General features: G+C 43.9%; 1 protein-coding gene across 1 annotated transcript in view; it reads left to right on the top strand.

Annotated features, from left to right (window-relative positions):
* The window catches only part of OSBPL8 (oxysterol binding protein like 8), a 370,739-nt gene that overhangs the window by 202,555 nt on the left and 142,244 nt on the right, over nt 1-25,940 (top strand). The window contains exons 10-11 of the mRNA XM_029597145.1: nt 363-591; nt 1,102-1,286. Of these exons, the coding sequence (XP_029453005.1) occupies nt 363-591; nt 1,102-1,286 (414 nt within the window). The remainder of the gene's footprint in view (nt 1-362; nt 592-1,101; nt 1,287-25,940) is intronic.

The raw sequence follows: 25,940 nt of genomic DNA on the forward strand, positions 1-25,940 counted from the left end.
AGTGGTTGATGTGTTTAATCACCATTGGAGGAATGCACTTACACTGTCTTTCAATGAGCAAACACTGCAAAGAACAGAATAATGTTGGCAGTTGTTCATCTAGAACTCTGGCACCATCCTTCCCAAAAGTGACTGTTGCATTAGCTTCAGAAGGAGAGAGAGGCTGTAGAAAGAAAACGGATCAGGGCAGCTTATCTGCTCTGTTATGTAATAATTTGGACAGATTCCACATTATCAAATTCTCCAGGTGGTTTGGCATGCAAATCAGACTTTGAGTGGAGTCAGTATGACTCCCAGGACTGAAGGGGAAAAAAGGTTTGATTTTATATATATATATTTTTTTTTTTTTTTATTTTTATTAGATTGAATGATAGTGAAATTGAAAGACAGCACTTTAAAGACCAAGATATGTACTCAGATAAATCTGATAGAGAAAATGATCATGATCACGACGAGTCGGACAATGATGTGCTGGGGGAGAGCGACAGTGATACATCTGAGCGACAGGATGATTCCTACATTGATCCTGAACCTATTGACCTTATTAAGGAGACTACCTATACAGAAGAGGTTCATGAGGAGCTTGGAGAGGTAAAGGAAGTATCCTGCCTGGGACAAAATTACTAGTAATAGTCTAGGATATATCAAGAAATGAACACCCCATAAAAATCATGAAAATAATTATGCTATAATTTCTCTTACAAGCTGTTTATTATTTCAACTGTATGGAGAGGTTTTGAATTAGTTTTAGACTTTATTAGCAAGCTCTGAACGTATAATCCGTGATATGAAGAAGGATTTGTTGATGCAATTTTTTTGGTGTGATATTAAGCAAACAAATAAGAAAAAATGTTTATCTAATTGAAAGTTTTTCAGTATTAAACAGTTTGATAGCTTGCCCTTCGTGAAAGGATATACTGCTTTTCTTTAGTGCTTTATCAAACTGTAATGACAGTGTTGATAATACCATGACTCTTGAATGAAATAATTTATATAAGTAGGGAACAAAGCAACACATTTAGTATTATTAAACCTGACATTGATTTTCTTTTATTCTTTCCTAATTGAAAACATACATCTATTTTTTCATGCTGCTTAAAGGCAGGTGAGGCTTCCCAAACAGAAACTGTATCAGAGGAGAACAAAAGCCTGATCTGGACTCTACTAAAACAAGTCCGTCCTGGAATGGACCTTTCAAGGGTTGTTTTACCCACCTTTATTTTGGAGCCCCGATCTTTCCTGGATAAGCTCTCAGATTACTACTATCATGCGGACTTCCTATCTGAGTGAGTAAATCCTTTAATGCTTATTTATTAAGCAGCACTGAGCAGTATGTACTGTATATGCTAATTTTTAGGTCAGGCTAGATATCTGGCAAGCTACTGTTTTCTCCTGTCCCATAGTTATTGAGATGCAAGGTAATTTGACTTTACTTTGGTTGAATTTCAATGAAACTGAAAGTCAGCCCTTAAAAATGCATTAAAGGGCTCGCTCAGTGGAAGTGCTGGGTACTGCCTTGCAGAGGTCCTGACTTATTTCCTGGTCCAGTGGAGCTGGGGATGCTGTGGAGGCAGCATTAATACCTCCTGGGGGGAGAAATCTCAATGATGTCACAATTGTGACACCTGGGGGCCAGACTGGGTCCTTGCTTTCATATTCCTGACCCCTGACCTTGGACTCTTACTGCAATGGCTGGGTTAAGTAAGCTGAGAGGGGATATAAAATAAAGGGGAAAATCCAGGTAGTTGTGAAAAAAAGGCTGACTGTGCTTTATGTGAATATAGGTTGAAAGTCCAATGGAACCAAAAACACTGCTCACCCCCCAAAATTAAATTGCCGAAAAACCATAACTCTGCTGCCTGACGTTGTGCACTTTAGTATCACTTGCTTGGATAATAAGAATAATCTAATTTTGTTCCAGGTCCACTTGCAGACTTTTGGCTTTAAAGGGTTTGTGCAGTTTGCTACGGCTTTGGTTTAGGTAGCTGGGATTAATATCAGACAGAGAAAGTGTTGGTTTGACTAATTGAGGTGATTTGAATTTCATCCATGATTGCTGTGGATACAAAACTGTATAATCGAGACTTCCGATTCTGCTGGCCATGAAGGAAGTCGCATGATAGAAGAGCTTCACCACCAGGGGTTGATTTCACTTCGGCTTATAATCTTTTTGTGACTTTTCTGGAACCCCATGTTATTTCTGAAGTGGAGGGAATTTATATCCTTGGATTTCGAGATTGGTATTGCTACAAAATGCCTCGACAGGTGCGACACAACTCCGGTAATGGTGGCTGAGATGGCATCCATGTTTGATACATTGAAAAATACTTGCTTAAAGAAATATTTAAAAATTTGTTCAATCCAATTGACAGTTTGAGCAATGTTAGGTCTGTAGACGAAATGTGAGGCATGGATAAGCACACAGTGTGACTCGAGCTGGAAGATCGTCTATTTACGCAATCTATTTCAGATTCTCTGAGCAGTTGGAAAGCTTAAAGAAATGCAACACTGAATTAATGGCTAAAATTGAAGATGATGAGGAACAATTTGAGAGTAATTGGCATACCTGAGAAAGTTAAAGGATTTGATTTATTCCAGTTCTTACAAGTCTGGCTGCTGGAATCATTGGACCTATTGTTAGGACTGAGCCTGGCTTAACTGAGCGAGCACATCGTCTTGGTGTGACGCTGGAAAGATTTCAGTGATTGCAATTGGTGATAGCATGTTTCTTAAACTATGCAGTGAAACAGAAGATCATGACTGCATATCATAAAACAGAGACATTGGAATTTGAAGGCCAGAAAATTTTATTATTTAACGATTACATGGTGCCTGTGTATGCTGAGTTAGCAAAAAAAGGGAATTCAATTTTCATTCTTATTTTCTGCATGACTATGGTTTATGTAGTTTATTAGACCTACTAAAGATATTCATACATTGTATGATTTAGGTAGGCAATATACCGCTACTACATCTTTGATAGAAGTCTGGGGATTCTTATCCTCACTCTATATGACTCGGGAAGCAGACATAATTCTGTGTTTTGCTTTGAAGCACTTGGATATCATCTAGAGCTTACAGTACACAGTCTACAAAATTATCTCTCTTTTGAAAACATTTTTAAATGGTAACAATATATTTTTTCAGTTATTCTACCATCGCTCTTCAGATACTTATGAAGATGAAAATGGATTTAGCATTTTTCCTTTCTTTGCATTCTCTTGAACTCTTCATTGTAGTAGACTGTATTTTATACCAAGCAATATACTCATTGCTTTCATATTCTTTGCTTTTCCTCTGAAGAATCTGAACTGCTGTATTTATTTTGCAGTTGGATCCTGCAATTGCCAGGTTGACTGGAAACTTGGTTATCTTTGGGGGTTGTTTTTTCTTTGGGGGGGGGGTGCCTGTTGATTTCATGTCCGCTAATACTTGGGAATTGATTTCTATCTTCTGTGATCTGCAGCTTTTTATTTCCCTTTCATGTTGCCATGATTTTGTTTGTTACATATTGTTGTGTAATCCTGGAATGGTTTAAAATTTCCCCAATCCTGCAGGGTGAATGGACTGGAGATAGAAGATGATAGAAGATTTTTCTGTTTGACAGTCTCTTGGAGCATGGAACACTTTTGTGTGTTTGGTTTTGTATGCTGTGTCCTTGTTTGCAATGTAGTATATATGTGCTATATATGTATGGGAGTCAGCTTTTCTAAAATATGCCAGATCTTTCTTTTCAGTTTAATATGATAGTCTTTTGCATGTGACTGTGTGGCTTAGGCTGGGAGGCAATACATTCAGGAATATATGAATGTTATCTGAATTCTGAGCTTTTTTTATATGATTGTTTATAGCTAACAATACTATGTAAAATGTTCAGATTTTATTTCTAAATGCTGATGGTGTCCATTTGCCTATTAAAAGGAAGAAAATATTGTCATGGCTTAAACAGAAAGCTGATATCGTTCTTTTGCCAGAAACTCATCTAACTGATAAAGAGCACTTAAAATTTTAAAATGATTACCATATTTTTCGCTCCATAAGACGCACCTAGGATTCAGAGGGGGAAAATAATTTAAAAAAAAATTGTGCTAAACCGGCTCTGCATCTGGGCGTCTTATGGAGCAAATTAGGGGAGTGCATAGCTTTTTTTTTTCTCCCCATTTTGTTTTCGGGTCTGGGTAGGGCCATTTCGGTCCACTCCCCAGATCAGAAAACGTTTCTTTCTCTGGGAACCCCTCCTGACCCCCCCCCCCCTGCCGACTTAATTTACTACAAGCCCCCACCCTCCTGACCCCTCCAAGACCTGCCGACTTAATTTACTGCAACCCCCCACCCTCCTGACCCCCCAAGACCTGCCAAACGTCCCTGGTGGTCCAGCGGGGGTCCAGGAGCGGTCCGGGAACGATCTCCTGAGTGTGGGCCATCGGCTGCCAGTAATCAAAATGGCGCCGACGGCCCTTTGCCCTCACTATGTCACTGGGACCGACCGCTGCTATTGGTCGGTCTCAGTGACATAGTGAGGGCAAAGGGCCGTCGGCGCCATTTTGTTTACTGGCAGCCGATGGCCGAAGCCCAGGAGATCGTTCCCGGACCGCTCCTGGACCCCCGCTGGACCACCAGGGACGTTTGGCAGGTCTTGGGGGGTCAGGAGGGTGGGGGTTGCAGTAAATTAAGTCGGCAGGTCTTGAGGGAGTCAGGAGGGGGGGTTTGTTAGATTTTTGTTTGGTTTTTTTTTTATATTCGCTCCATAAGACGCACATACATTTTCCCCCCACTTTGGGGGAAAAAAAGTGCGTCTTATGGAGCAAAAAATACGGTAGGTTGGGCAGAGTTATTTCTCCCTTGTATTCTACTAGAAGACGAGGTGTTATCTTTTTTATTCATAAAGATCTGCCTTTTAGCTAATCCAAGATGGCGCTATAGCACAAGTCAGCGTGGTAGTGCTCTCATCTGAATTTCCTCTTTTTTTTTATTTTTATTTTTTAACCTTTCCTTATGACTCATGCTGGTCAGAAGAGACAGACTAAAGAGTTGATAGCCTCTGCTTCTCCTCTGGATCACTTTCTTTCTAGTCCGATGGATGCCCACATTTGGGGTCAGTATAAGAAGAAGAAGCACTCATCTCTCCCCCAGATTCATTAACATCATTGTCCCCGATTGTCAGGACTCCTCCTCTGAACCAAGCAGCAGCTTGGACCTTGCCCCCATGACTAGAAGTGTCACAGGCTGATGACGCTGGTGTGTCCTCTTCCATTGTAGAGGCTGTGGAGCCATGTGGTTCAGCTGCATGCTCCCGTTTGTCCCTCTGCAGAGTTCTAGGGAAAGAATAGCCACTGCCATTAGCAATGGTAACATGGAATAGGCTTAGTTTTTGGGTACTTGCCAGGTTCTTATGGCCTGAATTGGCCACTGTTGGAAACAGGATGCTGGGCTTGATGGACCCTTGGTCTGACCCAGTATGGCATTTTCTTATGTTCTTATGAGTAACTTGTAGCCTGAAGAAGATTGTCTCCTTCAACCTTCTGAATTATTATCTGAAGTTACTTCTCAAGTGCAATTTTCATTGGTTAGACTGTCTGATATTACTCTCGAGTCAATTTGGGAGGCTATTAAAGAATTGGGGTTATCTGTTACAGCCCAGTTGACTCGCTTAGTCTAAAAATTTTGACCTAGAGGTTTGGGTGTGCTTTTGAACATTCTAAAACCATTCTTGGTCAACAAACTGAACCCTTTAAACAAGAAGTTGATTCTCTCAAAGTATTATAATAATCTATTAAGGAAAATCAGGTTTTCTCAAATAAGCTGGAGAGTTTTGAGAATGCCATCAGAGGAATAAATTTGAGATTCATTAACTTTCCTAAAATGTCTTTCACACTACCTAAGGATATAATTAAACAATATTTTCTAAAGATATTTAAGATTCCAAAACAAGTTGTTTCTCCAATTTCTAAGGCATATTAGCTACTTCCATTTAAGAGATAACAATGTACCAGTTACATCTATAGTTACTCCTTCAATGGATTTGGAAAATATCTTGGCTATACTTGAGACTTCTGACAGTGAAACAGTAACACCTGCAATCTTTTGTTTTGGAGCCAGACAGAGATTTATTTATTTATTTATTTTAACATTTTTCTATACAGTCATTCAGTGGGTACCGTCACAACGGTTTACATTAAGGCACATAAAAATAATGCTAACGTATATTAAGTTACACAGTTGCCATTAAGGATCGGTAACATAGTTTGTAAACAGTATTAATTGGTAAGCGTAATGAATCATGTCCATTTCTCATTGTATCAGTTTAGAATACGAGATTAGCTTTATCATTGTACTTTTATCCTTTATTGATGAACTACAAATGAAACTAATAAAATTATACACACACTGATTTTGGTTATGTGTTTGTTGTTCAATTGTTTGTTTGTACCTGCATTCACCTGGGTACTATTCTCCTTTCTCTTTTTGATAAGCTTGTTTAAAGCTTGTTTAAAGACTGTGTTTAGCCATTCCGCTTTTTCATTATGTATTAATTTATGTATGGTGCAAAGTGTTTTGTACTGAATTCTTTGTTCAATGGGTAGCCAGTGTAATTCTGCCAGGGTTTCTGTGATGTGATCTCTTTTGCTTTTGCCGGTCAAGATTCTAGCAGCTGTGTTTTGTAATATTTGTAGTGGTCTTAGTGAAGTGTATGGTAGACCTAGTAGGAGGGTGTTACAGTAATCAGTGCTTGCAAAAATCAATGCTTGCAGTACTGATCAAAAGTTGGCAGTTGTTAGAAGTGGTTTAAGCCTTCTAAGCACCATGAGTTTAGCGTATCCTTCCTTTACTTTTAAAGATATGTTGTTTTAAGCTTAGTTCCGTGTCAATTATTACTCCTAGGTTCTGTACTTTGTCTGCTAACTCTATTTTTTGGTTGTTTTTGAGTATAATTGGGTTTTGAATGATCTCAGTCTTTTTTTCATTCTAAATGTATAAATTCTGTGTTCTCAATATTAATTACTAGGTCCATTTGGTTTAGTAGTAGCTTGATGATGTCTAGATACATGTTTGCTGTTTTTAATGTTTTTTCAATTGTGTTGTCAGTTGGTAGTATTAGTTGGATGTCATCAGCGTAAATATAATGTGTGATGCCAAGACCAGCCAGTAGGTGACATAATGGTAAGAGATATATGTTGAAGTGTGTGGCCGATAGGGCTGACCCCTGTGGTACCCCTGTTTGAAGGTTAATCTTTTCTGATATTATGTCTTTGATTTGTACTTGAAAATATCTGTTGCTTAGATATGATCTAAACCATTTGATAGTTTTGTTACTTAATCCTATTTCATCTAGTCTATTTAAAAGTATGTCATGATTTACGGTATCAAAGGCAGCTGAGAGGTCTAGCATCACAAGGATGTAATGTTTACCATTATCGAAACCTCTCATAATGTTATCGGTTAGCGCAAGCAGTAGCATCTCTGTGCTATAGTGTTTTCGAAAGCTATGTTGTGATGGATGCAGGATATTGTTGCTATCTAGGTGATCTGCAAGTTGCTTTTGTATGGTTTTTTCTATTAATTTTGCAATTAGGGGAAGGTTTGATACTGGTCTTTAATTGCTTAGGTTAAGTGGATCGCTGGTTTTTTTTTCTTTAAAATTGGTTTAACTATTGCCCCTTTTAGTGTCCCTGGCATAGTTCCTTCTTCTAAAGATAGATTCACGATCTTTGCTAATGTCGGGGATACTGTGTTTGCTACTTTTTTTATTTCTATGGTTGGTATTGTCATTTGCATGTGGGGCGGGATTTAGTTTTTTTTAGCATCGATTCGATTTCTAGTTCTGATGTCTCATTGAATGTCGTCCATGGTATAACATCTCTTTTTTTCATTTTAATTTCTTGCTTCGTTGTAATTGGAATTTTAGTTGTTAGGTTCTTGATTTTGTCATTGAAAAACGTGGCTATTTCATTACATCTTTTTACTGGTAGGTTTTGTGGAGAGTCTTCTTTGTCAGTGGTTAGGTTTTTTACTATGGTAAATAAGGTTCTAGGCTTGTTCATATATTTCTCTATTTTAGTGCTGTAGTACTGTCTTTTTGTATTTAGAATTTCTTTATAGTAGGCTAGTTGCTTTCTGTATTTAGTTAGGTTTTCGGTTGTTTTCTCTTTTCTCCATTCATTTTCTTTTTTCCTCAGATTTCTTTTAACTTCCTTTATTTTTTTCATTATGCCAGGGGTTAGATTGTTTGGGTTCCTTGATGTTTATACATTTTATTGGGTTTGTCTCCTCAGCTAGATTTTTTGTTATTTGCATCTATGCTGTGGTAGCAGAGTTGCAGTTGGTATAGTCTACATTAGTTAGTTTTTCTTCTAAGCTGTCTCTCAGGGTTTCTAAGTTGTAGGGTAGTCGATATTTAAATTTGATGGGTTCTTTTTTTTTCCTGTGTTGATTGGGGTTCAATGTATTTAACAGCTGATTGTATGAGGAAGTGATCTGACCAAGGGATTTGTGTATAGTCTGATTTGATGTGTTCCAGGTGATTGTGGTTGATGAATGATATATCGAGAGAGTGTCCTGCTCTGTGAGTGGCCTTGTCAGTGGTTAGAGTGAATCCTAGTGCCGTCATAATATCCACTAGTGTTTGGCAGGTGTTGGATAAGGGCTTTGTGTCTATGTGAAGATTGAAGTCGCCTAGTACAATGGTGGGTTTTGAGATGTTTAAGTGTGTTGTGGAATTCAATTAGTAGGGAGGTATTTAGTTCTAGTAGGCTAGGTGGGCAGTATCTCAAGCATATTTGTAAGTTTATAGTTTCAAATAGGGCAATTTTGTGGTTCTTTGGGGGTGGTGTTGGTATTATTTTACATTTGAATTTTTTTTCAGTTATTAGCTTTAGACCTCCACCTCTTTTATTTATTCTGGGGATTGAGAAAACGTCATAGTTCTTGTGTGCTATTTGATTTTTTAGGACTGTCTGAGTATTTTAACCATGATTCGGTGATTGCTAAAAAGTTTGGTTTTATGTAATAATTGGGAATTTTTTAGTGATGGATTGAGCATTGACTAAAAGGAAGGTTAGCATTAGTAAATTATTTGATAGGGGATTGGTTGAGGTGTTTATCCTTTTTATTTGTATGAGGTTACTCAATTTTATCTGTTTTTTGCATCTTAAGGTTGTTTTTTAAGACAGTGGAATGAGACTTTCATTAATTGTACAGTAAGGATGTTTCCAAATGTCTAGACAAACACAGAAAAGGCAGCAGCAGTTTCTTGAGATAAAACCTAGAGTTCTTCAGTTGGGTGTTATCTTTTTAAAATACCCCTATAAAATGTCATGTTAAGTACAAAGATGTATCTCTTTTTTTTTTTTTTTTTCAGCCTGCCCAATTGTCTGTTTTTAAGTGATAAAGCACATTAGGAGTAATCTTTAATTTTAATCTTTGGAAAGGCACATGTGAGAACCCCTGTTAGTGTCAGTTTTTTCTTTCTTATCTATTTCTATTGAATTGTGTCTAGATCCCAAATATTGTGGACTTGGATAGAATGACATGTTTTTCTTATTTATTTTCCCTTTCTATTGTACGTACTTACCTATAATGTTTGTTCCTGTTTTCTCTTTCAAGAATTTTTATTATCCCAGGACAAGCAGGATGCTAGTCCTCACATATGGGTGACATCATTGATGGAGCCCTATTGCGGAAAACTTTCTGTCAAAGTTTCTAGAAACTTTTAACTGAGCATGCCCAGCATGCCATGATATTCTCAGCCACAGGGGTCTCTCTTCAGTCTCTTTTTTTTCCGCCTTGCTGTAGCAAAGCAGTTAGGAGCTCTGAAAAGAGCTTATCTCACATCTTTTCATAGAAGAAAATTTTTTCTTTTCACATTCTCAGTCACAATTTTCTCATAATTGGGTCTCCCTTCGACATAGTCTCAGTGAGTACATTTTCAGATAGTTTTCTGATCGATTCCGATCACTTTACTGTCTATTCCCGCCGGTCATCGACCGTTATTAGTCCATAACTTTATGATGGCATCTGGTTTTAAAAAATGTCCGGATTGCAACTGGACTGTGTCCATAAAAGACCCACATTATGTATGTGTTCTCTGCCTGGGAATCAGGCCATGTCATCCGGGCTTGCTCAACCTGTGCCCAGGTGACACCGAAGGGCAGGCGTGCCCGTTTGGACAAGATGGAAGAATTATTCAAAAAGATTCCATCGTCATCGTTGACGTCGTCCCCAAGAGTAACTCCTCCCTCGGTAAAAAAGCATCGGGGTGAAACACGGGCCGAAGACCACCCGTCACTGGCTCCATCAATATCATCGCTAGCATCGTCTTCGACATTGAAAAGCCATCGGGAGAAAAAGCGGCATCACCATTGATCCATCGACCCAGCGGATGGTACACCATCGACGTCAGGATCGAAATCCATTGAGTTGGTGCCCAAAAAAGTACGTGTTCTGGAGCCAACTCAACCGGCCGCACATGAGGAACCGCGGCGCTCTCCACCGGGCTCGGTGTCAGAAGAAGTGCCACCACGAATCATCGTGGAAGAGCCGATAGCGCCAGCGATGCCTTCCCCCGTGGCAGTGGACAATGCCCCGATTTCAAGGGAAGAAGTGACTACTTTAGTCCAACAGGCCGTCGTTGAGGCTCTGAAGAACCTACAGCCTCCGACACTGCCACCGGCATCGGCATTGGAACAATCGACTTTTCAGCCTTTGCTAAATAGAATCGATGCCTTATTACAGGCTTTTCTGCCAACACTGACGGCACCAACTCCATCAACGCAGCCATCGATGCCAATTCTCCCACCGATGACTCCAGCCACTCCGACTCCCAGATCATCAGAGGATGACGGCGGAGACTCCGATTCTGCCCCAGGACCATCGGGGCTCCATCGTACTTGAATCCCGAAGACACCCTCGATGCCTTTTAAAGATACATCGATGCCAATCCATCCAGGTCCATTGGGGGGATACAAGACAACGATTTCCATCGATGCCATAGAGGCCAATTGATTCCCCATCAATGCCCTCACATCCATTGATGCCACAACACATCCCAACAAAGGCTGCATTTAAATCAAAGCATCATGTCCAGCCAGAGGACATTAACTCCCCTTATCATCCTCAATATACACCTTGGAAGGATGTGGATATGGACACGGACTCAGAGGAACTACAATCAGAGCCATCTCCACCAGAGGGGAGAGAGAAATCCCCTCCAGAAGATTTGTCATTTACAAATTTTATCAAAGAAATGGCAGATACCATTCCATTTGAATTGGTCACAGAGGAGGATACTAGACCTAAGGCTCTAGAAGTACTGCAGTTTGTGGATGCGCTGAAGGAAATCATGGCTATCACAATCCATCAAGTCCTCTTGGATTTGCAGCAACGAATGTGGGAACATCCCTGCTCAGTGCCTGCAGTGAATCGGAGAACAGATGCTACTTATCTAGTGCAACATGCTCCAGGATACCAGAAGCCCCAACTACCTTACCACTCGGTAGTGGTAGAATCCGCTCAGAAGAAGGCTCGGAAACAAAAATCTCATTCTTCTGTCCCACCAGGAAAGGAGCAATGGTTCTTGGACACCTTAGGGAAGAAAGTCTATCAAGGGTTCATGCTGGTAGCACGCATTGCAGCATACCAACTGTACATGACACAGTACCAACGGAACTTATGGAAACAAGTACAGGATATTGTGGACAATCTCACACAACAACATCAACTACCTTTAGCCACATTAGTTGACAAGCGTTTAGAATCTGGCAAACACGAGGTGAGAGCAGCCTATGATGTCTTCGAAATATCAACTCGTCTGTCTGCCTCTGCAATAAATGCGAGACGATGGGCCTGGCTTAAGGCATCTGACCTTAGGCAGGAAGTTCAAGAACGACTTGCAGATCTCCCTTGTGTTAGAGACAATCTTTTCGGAGAAAAGATACAGGCTACGGTATCTCAGCTTAAAGACCATCATGAGACTCTCCGTCAGCTATCAAAATTGCCAGCAGATCAGACATCTTCCCTAAGATGTCCATCACGCAGAGACTCGAGACCCTTCTACAGACCAAGACGGTATTACCCTCCTGCCTCTTCAGCATGTCCATACCGTCCCTCACAGAGAGGACGTCCACGTCAGCTGAAGCCACAAAAGACCCAGCCACCACCCCAAACTGGACAAGCGGCGGGTTTTTGAAACATGCCAAGAGAACAGCAGCCTTTTTCTCAACCCCATGCCCTCCCTACCAGTCGGAAGTCGACTCCATTACTTTCAACACCAATGGAGTCTCATCAAAAGATCAATGGGTATTAGCCATACTGCATCAGGGTTACCGTCTAAAGTTCAACACGATACCCCCGCATTCTCCTCCCATTTCACTTTGGTCAAACATTCTCATGACATCTCATCTTCAAGTAGAACTCTCTACTTTGCTGACTGCCAGGGCCATCGAACCAGTTCCCCGGTCTCAGCAGGGAAAGGGGTTCTACTCCCGCTATTTCCTCATTCCAAAGAAAACAGGCGGCCTTCGCCCTATTTTAGACTTCCGAAATCTCAACAAATTTCTATACAAAGAAAAATTTCGTATGGTATCTCTGGGAACCATCCTTCCATTACTTCAAAAGGGAGATTGGCTCTGTTCTCTAGACCTTCAAGACGCTTATGCACACATACCAATTTCCACACAACATCGCAAATAACTACGATTCGTAGTCGGAAAGAATCATTACCAGTACAGAGTCCTGCCGTTCGGACTGGTTTCTGCTCCTCAAGTGTTTACGAAATGCCTAGCAGTAGTGGCTGCACATTTAAGAAAAAACAGCATTCATGTTTTTCCATACCTAGACGATTGGTTAATCAGAAGCACATCCAGGCAGGGAGCTCTGTCTGCCCTGAAAACCACAATAACACTATTGCACCTTCTGGGTTTTCTCATCAATTCCCACGTAGAGCCGTCTCAACTCCTCACATTCATCGGAGCAGACCTTGACACCAGGGTGGCGAAAGCTTCCCTTCCAAGCAACCGTGCAGACAATTTGGCACGACTGGCAAACATTATCATTCATCACCAGTTCGCATCCGCCCATCAAATTCTAGTACTACTAAGACACATGGCCTCGACAGTACATGTCACTCCTATGGCGAAGTTAGCCATGAGAAAGACTCAATGGACTTTGAAATCTCAATGGCTACAAGCTTTCCAACTACTGTCGTACACAATTCAAATCACTGACCAGTTACGTCTATCGCTCCACTGGTGGACAAATCAAACAGAATTGAAAGCTGGTCTCCCATTCCAACAGGCAAATCTGCAAATCATCCTGACTACAGATGCCTCCTACTTGGGATGGGGAGCTCACGTCAACAACCTTCAAACACAAGGGACGTGGTCTATGCTCAAAAAACAGTATCAGATAAACTTCTTGGAACTTCGAGCGATGAGACATGCCCTTTATGCCTTCAAAGACTGCCTCTCAAACAAGACTGTGCTGATACAAACAGACAACACAGTAGCAATGTGGTACATAAACAAATAAGGAGGCACGGGCTCTTATCTGCTATGCCAGGAAGCAGTACAGATTTGGGCTTGGGCTCTAGAGCATTCCATACATCTAAGAGCCACTTATCTGGTGGGCATCAAAAACATCCTAGCAGACTATCTCAGTCGACATTTCAATCCCCACGAATAGTCGCTGGTCCCATGTGTAGCAAGCAAAATTTTTCAATGCTGGGGTCGCCCAACCATAGACCTCTTTGCGTCCAACCTGAACCACAAAGTGGAAAGGTTCTGCTCCCTCCACGGACGTAGACAAACAGTCCCCAGGGACGCATTTGCTCGCCCCTGGAACATAGGTCTTCTATATGCGTATCCTCCAATTCCGCTCATAGTGAAAACTCTCGTGAAGCTATAAAAGGACAGAGGGACAATGATCCTCATAGCTCCGTACTGGCCTCGACAAGTATGGTTTCCCATACTCCTCGACCTCTCGATCTCACAACCAATCCACCTGGGCACAGAGCCCACTCTCATCACTCAGAATCAGGGCAAGTTTTGTCATCCCAGCCTGACAACTCTTGCCCTAACAGCTTGGATGTTGAAAGCTTAATTCTCCAACCACTTAATCTTTCAGCACAAGTCTCTCAAGTTCTAGTAGCTTCACGAAAACCTTCCACACGTAAATCCTACCACTTTAAGTGGACTAGATTTACAAAATGGTGCACACAAAAGGGTTTAGAACCTTTCTCCTGCTCCACTTCTTCTTTACTAGTTTACCTATACCACCTGTTGGATTCTGGTCTCCAGACATCCTCTGTAAGGGTTCACCTAAGTGCCATAGCAGTATACCACAAGGGAATAGGGGATGCACCAATAACAGTACAACCCCTAGTAAGTAGGTTCATGAGGGGCTTACTCCACCTTAAGCCTCCCATTCGACCACCAGTCACTGAATGGGACCTTAATTTAGTGCTAACAAGGCTCATGCGCTCACCATTCAAGCCTCTACACTCTTGTGAAGAAAAATACCTTACATGGAAGGTGCTTTTCTTAGTAGCCATTACATCGGCTAGAAGGGTCAGTTAGTTGCAAGCTCTAGTCACATACTCACCCTACACAAGGTTCCTCCATGACGGAGTAGTCCTTCGCACTCACCCAAAATTCTTACCAAAGGTGGTAACAGATTTTCATGTCAATTGTTCTGCCTACTTTCTTTCCAAGACCCCACTCTCACCAGGGAGAGAGAGTCTTACACACCTGGGACTGTAAACATGCACTAGCTTTTTACCTGAACCGCACAGCGCTCCATAGGAAATCCACCCAACTTTTTGTTTCTTTTGACAAAAACAAACCAGGAGTTGCGGTAGGAAAACAGACTCTCTCCAACTGGCTAGCAGACTGTATTGAATTCTGTTATGAAAAAGCAAACATTCCTTTCCAGGGGCTAGTAAAAGCACATTCAGGAAGGGCATCCAAATGGCAGATGAAATTTAATGTGGACAAGTGCAAGGTGTTGCATATAGGGAAAAATAACCCTTGCTGTAGTTACACGATGTTAGGTTCCATATTAGGAGTTACCACCCAGGAAAAAGATCTAGGCATCATAGTGGATAATACTTTAAAATCGTCGGCTCAGTGTGCTACAGCAGTCAAAAAAGCAAATAGAATGTTAAGAATTATTAGGAAGGGAATGGTTAATAGAACAGAAAATGTCATAATGCCTCTGTATCGCTCCATGGTGAGACCGCACCTTGAATACTGTGTACAATTCTGGTTGCTGCATCTCAAAAAAGATATAGTTGCGATGGAGAAGATACAGAGAAGGGCAACCAAAATGATAAAGGGGATGGAAACATTTGGCTGGCCTACAGTGCCAGCCAAAAGTTTCTAGAAACTCTTGATAGAAGTTTTCCATACCAGCCCTAACCTCTTCAGCCTTTCCCCTATGAGGAAAGGCTGAAGAGGTTAGGGCTGTTCAGCTTGGAGAAGAGATGGCTGAAGGGGGATATGATAGAGGTCTTTAAGATCATGAGAGGTCTTGAACGAATAGATGTGACTCTGTTATTTACACTTTCGAATAATAGAAGGACTAGGGGGCATTCCATGAAGTTAGCAAGTAACACATTTAAGACTAATCGGAGAAAATTATTTTTCACTCAACGCACAATAAAGCTCTGGAATTTGTTGCCAGAGGATGTGGTTAGTGCAGTTAGTGTAGCTGGGTTCAAAAAAGGTTTGGATAAGTTCTTGGAGGAGAAGTCCATTAATGGCTATTAATCAATTTTACTTAGGGAATAGCCACTGCTATTAATTGCATCAGTAGCATGGGATCTTCTTAGTGTTTGGTTAATTGCTAGCTTCTTGTGGCCTGGTTTCGGCCTCTGTTGGAAACAGGATGCTGGACTTGATGGACCCTTGGTCTGACCCAGCATGGCAATTTCTTATGTTCTTATGTTCACATCAGTAGCACACTATCGTTCAGTGCCCATTCCACTGCCATTAGCAATGGTAACATGGAATAGACTTAGTTTTTGGGTACTTGCCAGTTTTTATGGCCTGGATTGGCCACTGTTGGAAACAGGATGCCGGGCTTGATGGACCCTTGGTCTGACCCAGTATGGCATTTTCTTATGTTCTTATTCTTGACATATGTAAAGCTGCAACATGGAGTTCTCTTCACACCTTTGCAGCTCATTATTGTTTGGACAAAGGAGGACAACAAGATTCAGCCTTTGGACAATCTGTCTTAAAGAACTTATTTCCAGTATAACTCCAACTCCTTCTACATCCATCCTGCTGTGATTTCAGGCTGCCTCATTTTTTCCAACAGTACACCAGTTGTTGTGCTTGTTGCACAAGTTGTATGCTGTTGGTATAATATAAGAATGACTCAGCCTGTAGCTTGCTAATCACCCATATGTGAGGACTATCATCCTGCTTGTCCTGGGATAAAGCAAAATTGCTTACCTTGTAATAGGTGTTATCCCAGAACAGCAGGATGTAGTCCTCACAGAACCTACCCACCTCCCCGCGGAGTTGGGTTCGATACGTTTTATTTTATTTTTTATTTTTAGCTCACGCATATTGCTACAAACGAGACTGAAGAGAGACCCCTGTGGCTGAGAATATCATGGCATGCTCAGTAGGCCCACAGTGCCTGCCAAACGTTTCTAGAAACTCTTGACAGAAGTTTTCCGTACCAGGGCTCCATCTGATGATGTCACCCATATGTGAGGACTACATCCTGCTGTCCTGGGATAACACCTATTACAAGGTAAGCAATTTTGCTTTATCCCAGTACAAGCAGGATGCTAGTCCTCACATATGGGTGACATCATTGATGGAGCCCTATTGCGGAAAACTTTCTGTCAAAGTTTCTAGAAACTTTTGACTGGCACTCTGAGCCCACTGAGCATGTCCAGCATGCCATGATATTCTCTGCCACAGGGGTCTCCCTTCAGTCTACGTTTTTCCGTGCTGCTGTTGGCATCGCAGAGCAAGAGCCTGTGTGAGTTTTCTCAGATACTGTCTGATTAAAAAAACAATTATTTCTCTCCCATATCGGGGTCTCCCATGTTACCACCGGCCGGTGAGTACTTTTTCTCTCATTTTTACTCTTGAGTAAAGATATTTTTCTTCTCATTTTCATCGACGGCTGTCGAGGAAAATATGGCCATGGTATTTAAAAAATGTCCCAACTGTAATCGGACTATGTCCATTACAGATCCGCACCTTGAGTGTGCCCTTTGTTTAGGTTAAACACACGATGTAACATCTTGTCCAAAGTGTGCTGAAATGACCGCGAAGGGTCGAAAGGCCCGACAAGAAAAGATGGAACACTTATTCCGTCTACAACTTTTGCCTTCCCCATCAACGTCCACTCGGTCATCTCCGGCCGGAGTTTCAAAACGTTTAATCCTCAAAAAACGTAGTCCGAAAGACTCGGGGGATCGTTCATCGCCGACCCCATCCTTGGCAAAAACAAGGTCAGCGGTAGAACATCGACCAAAGCATCGGCATCATCACCCATCGATCCCGGAAGCGCTTCTCTCCCAAGAAAAATCGACCGCTAAACAGCCTCGCTTTCATGAAATACCGAGGCCTTTGTCGCAGAGGCCTTCACCTCCTCTAGATGCGCCAACCATTGAACCTCCATAGGGCCCTGTGGAGGGACCAGCAACACCTCCACCGCCACTACGTGTAGCTGCTCTGCCTGCACCAGCTATCACGGAGGAATTGACAGATTTTATCCGTCAAGCGGTGCTCCAAGCATTGCAGGACCATTGACCATCGATGCCGATGCCCGCACCGATGCCGGCGCTCCTGCCGATGCCTGCACCGATGCCGGTACCAATACCGAAGCCACTGCCTGCACCGGCACCGAAGCAGCCGTCGACACCGATGCCTCTACCATCGCTGATGCCCGGCCCAATGCCGGAACCAGTGCCTGGGGCCCCAGGACAACCAGAATTGGCGTTGTTTCAACTTCTCATGAACAGATTCGACGCAATTGTCTGTGCTCTACCACCGAAACCAATTCTAGCCAAACCACATGAAGAAGTCCCTAGACGGACACAGTTTGATGATCCACAGCCAGGTCCTTCAGGGCTTTTTCAACCACCAAGGTCTTCTCCCACTTCTCCATGTAGAGAGCACCAATACGATTCCTGGGAGGACAAACATACGGATATTTCTTCTGAGAGTTTTATGTCTGACTCTTCTCCTCTGGAAGGAAGGAAGAAATCCCCACCGGAAGATTTATCCTTCACTAATTTTGTTAAGGATATGGCAGACACCATACCATTTACCTTGGTATCTGAAGAGGACACAAGATAGCAAACTTGGGAAGTCCTACAGTTCGTGGACCCTCTAAAAGAGATCCTAGCCATCCCTGTCCATGAAGTACTGTTGGAATTACAGCACAGACTCTGGGAGCATCCATGCTCAGTACCATCCATTAACAAGAGAGTGGACACCACTTATTTAGTTCAAAATGTCCCTGGATACCAAAAATCACAACTGCCACATCATTCAGTTGTTGAGTCTGCACAGAAGAAGTCTAAGAGAATAAGACCTCATTCCTCCACTCCTCCTGGGAAGGATCATAGATTCCTGGACTCCTTGGGCAGGAAAGTGTACCAGGGAGCCATGCTCAATTCAAGGATTGCGTCATATCAGCTATATATGACGCAATACCAGAGGAATCTGTGGAAACAGATGCAAGAGCTTTCCAACTCCCTGCCTCAGCAATACCAAGAAGCAGCTCAAGCCATAATACACAAAGGGCTTGAAGCTGGAAAGCACGAAGTCCGAGCCGCTTACGACAATTTTGAAACTGCTTCTAGAGTAGCAGCCTCAGGCATCAGTGCACGTTGCTGGGCATGGTTAAAAGCCTCGGACCTCAGGCCTAAGGTCCAGGAAAAACTGGTTGATTTTCCATGCGTAGGTGACAACCTCTTTGGGTCAAAGGTACAGGAAGTTGTAGCCCAGTTGAAAGAACATACGGAAACCTTGCGCCAACTGTCATCAGTTCCGCAAGATTCTGCTGCATCATCATCTCGCCGTCATTCAAGAAAGGAATCTCGAAGGCCTTTCTACAGGCAGAGGCGTTACTACCCTCCAGCATCAAGGGGCGGATCTTCTCGCCCGCAGCAAAGATCTCAGCCCAGACAACCTAGAGCTGCTAGGCCTCAACCTCCACCGCAGACGGGACCAGCTGCAGGCTTTTGAGGCCACAACCAGAGACCAAAGCCATATCTACAACCCACAACCGGATCTACCAGTAGGAGGCAGTTTCCTCCTTTTACAACCATTGGGTACAGATAACAACAGACCAATGGGTGCTCTCAATAATATCTCGAGGTTACCAACTCAATGTTGTCTGAATTCCAGGAGATTCTCCTCCAAAACCTCTTCCACTAAACAAAAATCACATAATTAATCTACAAGCAGAATTATCCACCCTTCTGAGAGCCAGAGCTGTAGAGCCGGTGCCCCGGACTCAGCAGGGCAGAGGATTCTACTCCCGTTATTTCCTCATTCCAAAGAAAACCGGGGCCTACGTCCCATCCTAGACCTCAAAAATCTCAACAAATTTCTGAAGAAAGAAAAGTTCAGGATGGTCTCTCTAGGCACCATGCTTCCACTTCTTCAAACAGGAGATTGGCTTTGTTCTCTGGATCTTCAAGACGCGTATGTTCACATTCCAATATTCCCTCCTCATCGCAAGTATTTGCGCTTCCTGGTGGGTCATCAATATTTCCAGAACAGAGTACTACCATTCAGACTTGCCTCAGCTCCCAGAGTATTCACCAAATGCCTGGCAATAATAGCAGCACACTTACACAAGGAAAGTGTGCATGTCTTCCCTTACCTAGACGACTGGCTCATCAGAAGTCAATCTCAACAAGGAGCTCTAGCTTCTCTCAGTTGAACAATTGCTCTGCTTCACTCCATGGGCTTTCTCATCAATTATCAAAAGTCCCATCTAATTCCGTCTCACCTGCTTCAATTCATAGGAGCAGAATTGAACACCATACTTTCAAGAGCTTTTCCACCCGAGGATCGGGCAGACACATTTTCCCTATTGGCAAACTCGCTACGCTCGAAGAAACATGCAAAAGCTCATCAGTTTCTAACTTTACTAGGCCACATGGCCTCCACAGTTCATGTCACTCCTATGGCAAGACTAGGCATGAGAATAACCCAATGGACATTAAGATCACAATGGATCCAAGCAATTCAACTACTGTCCTCTCCAATTCAAGTAACCCACCAGCTGCGTTCATCTCTATTTTAGTGGGCAAACAAGGACAACTTGCGCAAGGGCCTGCCCTTCCAACAACCAGTCCCACAGATGACTTTAACTACAGATGCATCCACCTTAGGTTGGGGAGCTCACATAGACAATCTCCAAATCCAAGGTACTTGGACAAAACTCGAAGCAACATTTCAAATCAATTTCCTAGAACTTCGAGCTATACGTTATGCGCTGCAGCGTTCAGGACTGCCTTTCACACAAGACTGTTCTTATTCAAACGGACAATACAGTAGCCATGTGGTACTTGAACAAGCAAGGAGGTACGGGCTCGTATCTCCTTTGTCAAGAAGCTGCACAGATTTGGGACTGGGCCCTAACACACTCAATGTTTCTCCGGGCTACTTATCTGGCAGGCATTCACAACGTAGTAGCAGATTGCCTCAGTCGTCAGTTCCAACCACACGAGTGGTCCCTGGATCCCTTGGTAGTGACCAGAATATTTCAAAGTTGGGGGCAACCAACAATAGACCTCTTTGCATCACGCTTGAATCACAAAGTGGACAAGTTCTGCGCTGTGCACAGAAATACCAGCCAGCCAAGGACACCTTTGCTCGCCCTTGGAACTCAGGCCTTCTATACGCGTATCCCCCAATACCGCTCATAACCAAAACTCTAGTGAAGCTACAACAGGACAAGGGGTCCATGATACTCATAGCCCCGTATTGGCCTCGACAAGTATGGTTTCCCACACTTCTAGACCTCTCGATCAGAGATCCAATTCGCCTGGGTGTAGCTCCCACTCTCATAACTCAGGATCAGGGTCGGTTGCGTCATCCCAATCTTCAATCCCTATCCCTGACAGCATGGATGTTGAAAGCTTGATCTTACAGCCACTCAATCTTTCAACCAATGTCTCTCAAGTGCTTATAGCTTCACGTAAACCTTCAACAGAAAAGAATTATTCTTCGAAATGGAAAAGGTTCACTTTGTGGTGCAGAGAAAAGAAAATTGACCCTTTCTCCTGCCCCACAACTTCTCTACTAGACTATTTATGCCATCTTTCTCCAGACATCATCTGTAAGAGTGCATCTCAGTGCAATCTCAGCTTACCATAACAAAATGGGAGATGCACTAATATCCATACAACCTCTTGTCAGTAGGTTTATGAGTGGTTTAACTCACCTTAAACCACCAATTCAGCCGCCAGTCACAGAATGAGACCTTAATCTAGTCTTAACAAGGCTCATGCGTTCTCTCTTTGAACCCATGACTTCCTGTGATCCTAAATTTCTCACATGGAAGACCGTCTTCCTTATAACCATTACATCAGCTAGAAGGGTTAATGAGTTACAAGCACTTGTCACGTACTCACCCTATACAAAATTCCTACATGACAGAGTGGTTCTCCAGACTCATCTAAAATTCCTCCCCAAGGTAGTTATGGAATTCCACTTAAACCAGTCTATAGTTTTACCCACATTCTTTCTAAAGCCTCATTCTCACCCAGAAGAACGGGCCTTACATAACTTGGACTGTAAACGTGCGCTAGCATATTACTTAGATCGCACTGCAGTCCACAGAAAATCCACTCAACTCTTTGTATCATTTGATCCAAACAAACCAGGTAAAGCAGTGGGCAAACACACTCTCTCCAACTGGCTAGCAGATTGTATACAGTTCTGCTATGAGAAAGCAGGCCTTCCTCTCCAAGGGCGAGTAAAGGCGCATTCAGTAAGAGCAATGTCAACCTCAGTAGCACACTATCGTTCAGTGCCAATTCTTGACATATGTAAAGCGGTAACATGGAGTTCTCTTCACACCTTTGCAGCTCATTACTGTTTGGACAAAGAAGGACGACAAGATTCAGCCTACGGACAATCTGTCTTAAAGAACTTGTTTCCAGTATAACCCCAACTCCTTCTACAACCAACCTGCTGTGACCTTCGGCTGCCTCATTTTCACCAACAATACTTCACTGTTGCTTCACTACAAAATGACTCAGCCTGAGCTTGCTAATCACCCATATGTGAGGACTAGCATCCTGCTTGTCCTGGGATAAAGCAAAATTGCTTACCTTGTAATAGGTGTTATCCCAGGACAGCAGGATGTAGTCCTCACGAAACCCACCCGCCACCCCACGTAGTTGGGTCCGATATGTTTTATTATTTTATTTTCGCTAAAGCTTATTGCTACATACGAGAGGCGTTCCCCCACCTTCATTGGTGCCGGGATCTGCGACTCCACTTTTACCGGTGGACCCTCCGGCTACGGCAGCGCTGCCTCCCACTCCGGAGCTGGGGTTGCATGCCCCAGGCTTCCGCAAGGAATTGGATCGGATGATCCAATAGGCCATGGGAAAGGTACTGCAGGCATTCCAACCTCCATCGATGCCGGCACAGATGACAGCTCCGGTCGCTGATCCAATTCCCACGGTGCTCGCACCGCTACCGGGCAGGCTGGATGCGTTGATCGGTGCCGTTCCACCGGTGGAACAGAGGACACCGGTATGTCCCATGCCTTCCACCCCGATTCCTTTGTCTTCGGAGGACGAAGAAGCACCAAGGCCGGAACCTATACCCGGATTGTCTGGGGTCCCGCCACAGACTGACCCGTCGATGTCACTGGTTCCATCGGTGCCTATTCCACCATCTATGCTGCGTCGTCCTCTATCGGTGCCACCATCGATGCCGTCAGTGCCACCATCAATGCCATCTGTGCCGCCTCCGATTCCATCGGTGCCTAGGCCAGATCCTTCAGGAATAACACCATTCCTTCCCTCTGCAGATCCTGTGGGAGCTGGAGTCCAACCTTACGATCCTTGGACCGATAATTCCTCCCAAGATACCGATGATACTGCCTTCTGAACCATCTCCCCCTGAGGAGAGAAAACATTCTCCTCCAGAGAACCTGTCCTTTATAAATTTTATAAAGAAAATGTCTGAAGCCTTTCCATTCCAGCTTCAGACAGAAGAGGACTCCAGGTAGAAGATGCTGGAAGTGCTCCAATTTGTAGATGCACCCAAGGAGAGCATGTCCATACCTGTTCATGAAGTTCTTCTTGATCTACTGAAGAGGAATTGGGAACATCCTGGCTCTGTACCACCGGTGAACCAGAAAACAGATGCCACCTACCTGGTTCAAACAGCCCCTGGTTTTCAAAAACCACAGCTGGCCCACCATTCTATGGTTGTGGAGTCGGCCCAGAAGAAGGCACGTCGTTCTAAGCCTCATTCTTCCATACCTCCAGGGAAGGAACAGAGGTTCCTGGATGCATTTGGCCAATGCGTTTTCCATGGCTCGATGCTTATTTCTCGCATTGCTTCCTACCAGTTATGCGTGACCCAGTATAACAGGGACCTTTTTAAGAAGATCCAGGATTTCTCTGAGACTTTGCCCGACCAATTTCAGGATCAAATCAGTAGCCTTGCTCATAAAGGTCGTAGATGCTGGCAAGCCTGAGGTCCGCGCTGCCTATGAAATTTTTCACACTGCCTCTAGGGTGTCCGCAGCGGGAATCAGTGCACGGTGGTGGGCCTGGTTAAAGTCCTCCAACCTAAGACCAGAGGTACAGGACCGGTTAGCTGACCTGCCCTGTGTTGGTGGTGAACTCTTCAGGGACAAAATCTAGGAAACCATAGCACAGCTTAAGGACCACTATGAGAAACTACATCAGCTTTCTTCAGTGCCTTTTGATTTCTCATCCACCTCCAAGAGGACATTCAGAAGGGACTCTAAGCGGCCGTCCTTCAAGCCATGGAGATATTATCCTCATGCTTCTCGGGGTCGCCCCTCCAGGCCTTACCAGAAGGGTCAGTTCAGACAATCCTGGCCTCAGAAGACCCAGCAGCCCCTCAACCAGGCCCAGCTTCAGGATTTTGACTCCTCGCTGGAGAGTATATGCCAACCTCTTCTACCATCCGTACTCGTCGGCAGTCGGTTGTGCCACTTTAACAACATATGGCACACGATCACTACAGATCAATGGGTACTAGCTGTAGTGACTCAAGATTACCACCTCATCTTCCTGACTGTACCAGCGGATTCCCCACCTCGGCTGAGGTGGGGATCATCTAACCACTCCCCTCTTCTAGAAGAGGAGATTTCAACCCTCCTCAAATCCCGGGCGTTAGCACCAGTGCCCCTCTCCCATCAGGGGCAGGGGTTCTATTCCCGGTATTTCCTGATTCCTAAAAAGTCAGGGGACATTCATCCAATCCTGGACCTAAGCGCCTTAAACAAGTACCTACAAAAGGAAAAGTTCAGGATGGTAACCTTGGGTTCTCTGCTTCCTCTTCTACAAAGAGGAGATTTGGAGATTCAGAGAGCAAAGCGAGACGCATACACACACTTCTTGATCACTCCGTCTCATCGGTTCCTAGTCGGCCCCCGACACTTCCAGTACTGGGTACTACCATTTGGCCTAGCGTCCACACCTAGAGTCTTTACCAAGTGCCTCGTAGTGGTCGCAGCCTACCTCAGGGGTCAAGGTGTCCATGTCTACCCTTATCTCGACGATTGGTTGATAAGGGCTCCAACCCAAAAGGATGCACTAGCCTCTTTACATCTAACTATCCATACACTGCTGTCTCTCGGGGTTTCTGGTCAACTATCCCAAGTCCAAGCTAGTTCCATCTCAAAGCCTATCCTTCATAGGGACCGACTTGGATACCATATAGGCAAAAGCCTTCCTCCCTCAGGATCGAGCTCGGACTCTCATGTCCCTGGTGCAATACCTCCAGGCTCGAGATTACTCAACGGCTTGTCATTTCCTCACTTTGCTGGGTCACATGGCATCCTCGGTACATGTCACTCTGATGGCCTGCCTCACCATGAGAGTAATGCAGTGGACCCTGAAATCCCAGTGGCCTCAGGCTTATCATCCAATGTCCAGCATTGTCCACGTTACCAAGCAGCTCTGCCTGTCGCTGGCCTGGTGGATGCAACACTCCAATCTCCTTCAAGGCCTTCCTTTTCAGGCTCCAGATCCTCAGATTACCTTGACGATGGACGCCTCCAACCTAGGGTGGGGTGCTCATGTCGACGACCTGCAGACTCAAGGAACCTGGTCTTCAGAGGAAGCCAAACATCAGATAAATTTCCTGGAACTTCGGGCGATCACATATGCCCTCAGTTTTTCAGGATTGCCTTTCAAAGAAAGCCATCCTGATTCAGACCGACAACCAGGTGGCGATGTGGTGTACATCAACAAGCAAGGGGGAACGGGTTCCTACATTCTGTGTCAGGAAGCTGCGCAGATATGGGCTTGGGCTCTTTCCCACTCGATGTACCTCAGAGTGACGTGGCGGACGTGGACAATGTTCTAGCGGACAAGTTGAGTCTAACCTTTCATCTGCATGAATGGTCTCTCAACCCCACGGTAGCAGACATAATCTTCCAACGTTGGGGTTATCCACACACAGACCTCTTTGCGTCCATTCACAACCGCAAAATAGAGAACTTCTGCTCACTCGCTTGCAGCCGCCACTCACAGCCAAGGGACGCTTTCGCCCTCTCATGGTCCAGTGGTCTCCTCTACGTGTACCCTCCACTTCTACTCATATCAAAGACTCTTGTGAAGTTACGGAGGGACCAGAGCTTAATGATTCTGATAGCCCCTCACTGGCCACGCCAAGTCTGGTTTCCAATCCTCCAGGACCTATCAGTATGCCGGCGCATCCCTCTGGGGGAGGATCCGC

Source organism: Rhinatrema bivittatum, chromosome 4, assembly GCF_901001135.1.
Source record: "Rhinatrema bivittatum chromosome 4, aRhiBiv1.1, whole genome shotgun sequence".
Classification (NCBI taxonomy): Eukaryota; Metazoa; Chordata; class Amphibia; order Gymnophiona; family Rhinatrematidae; genus Rhinatrema; species Rhinatrema bivittatum.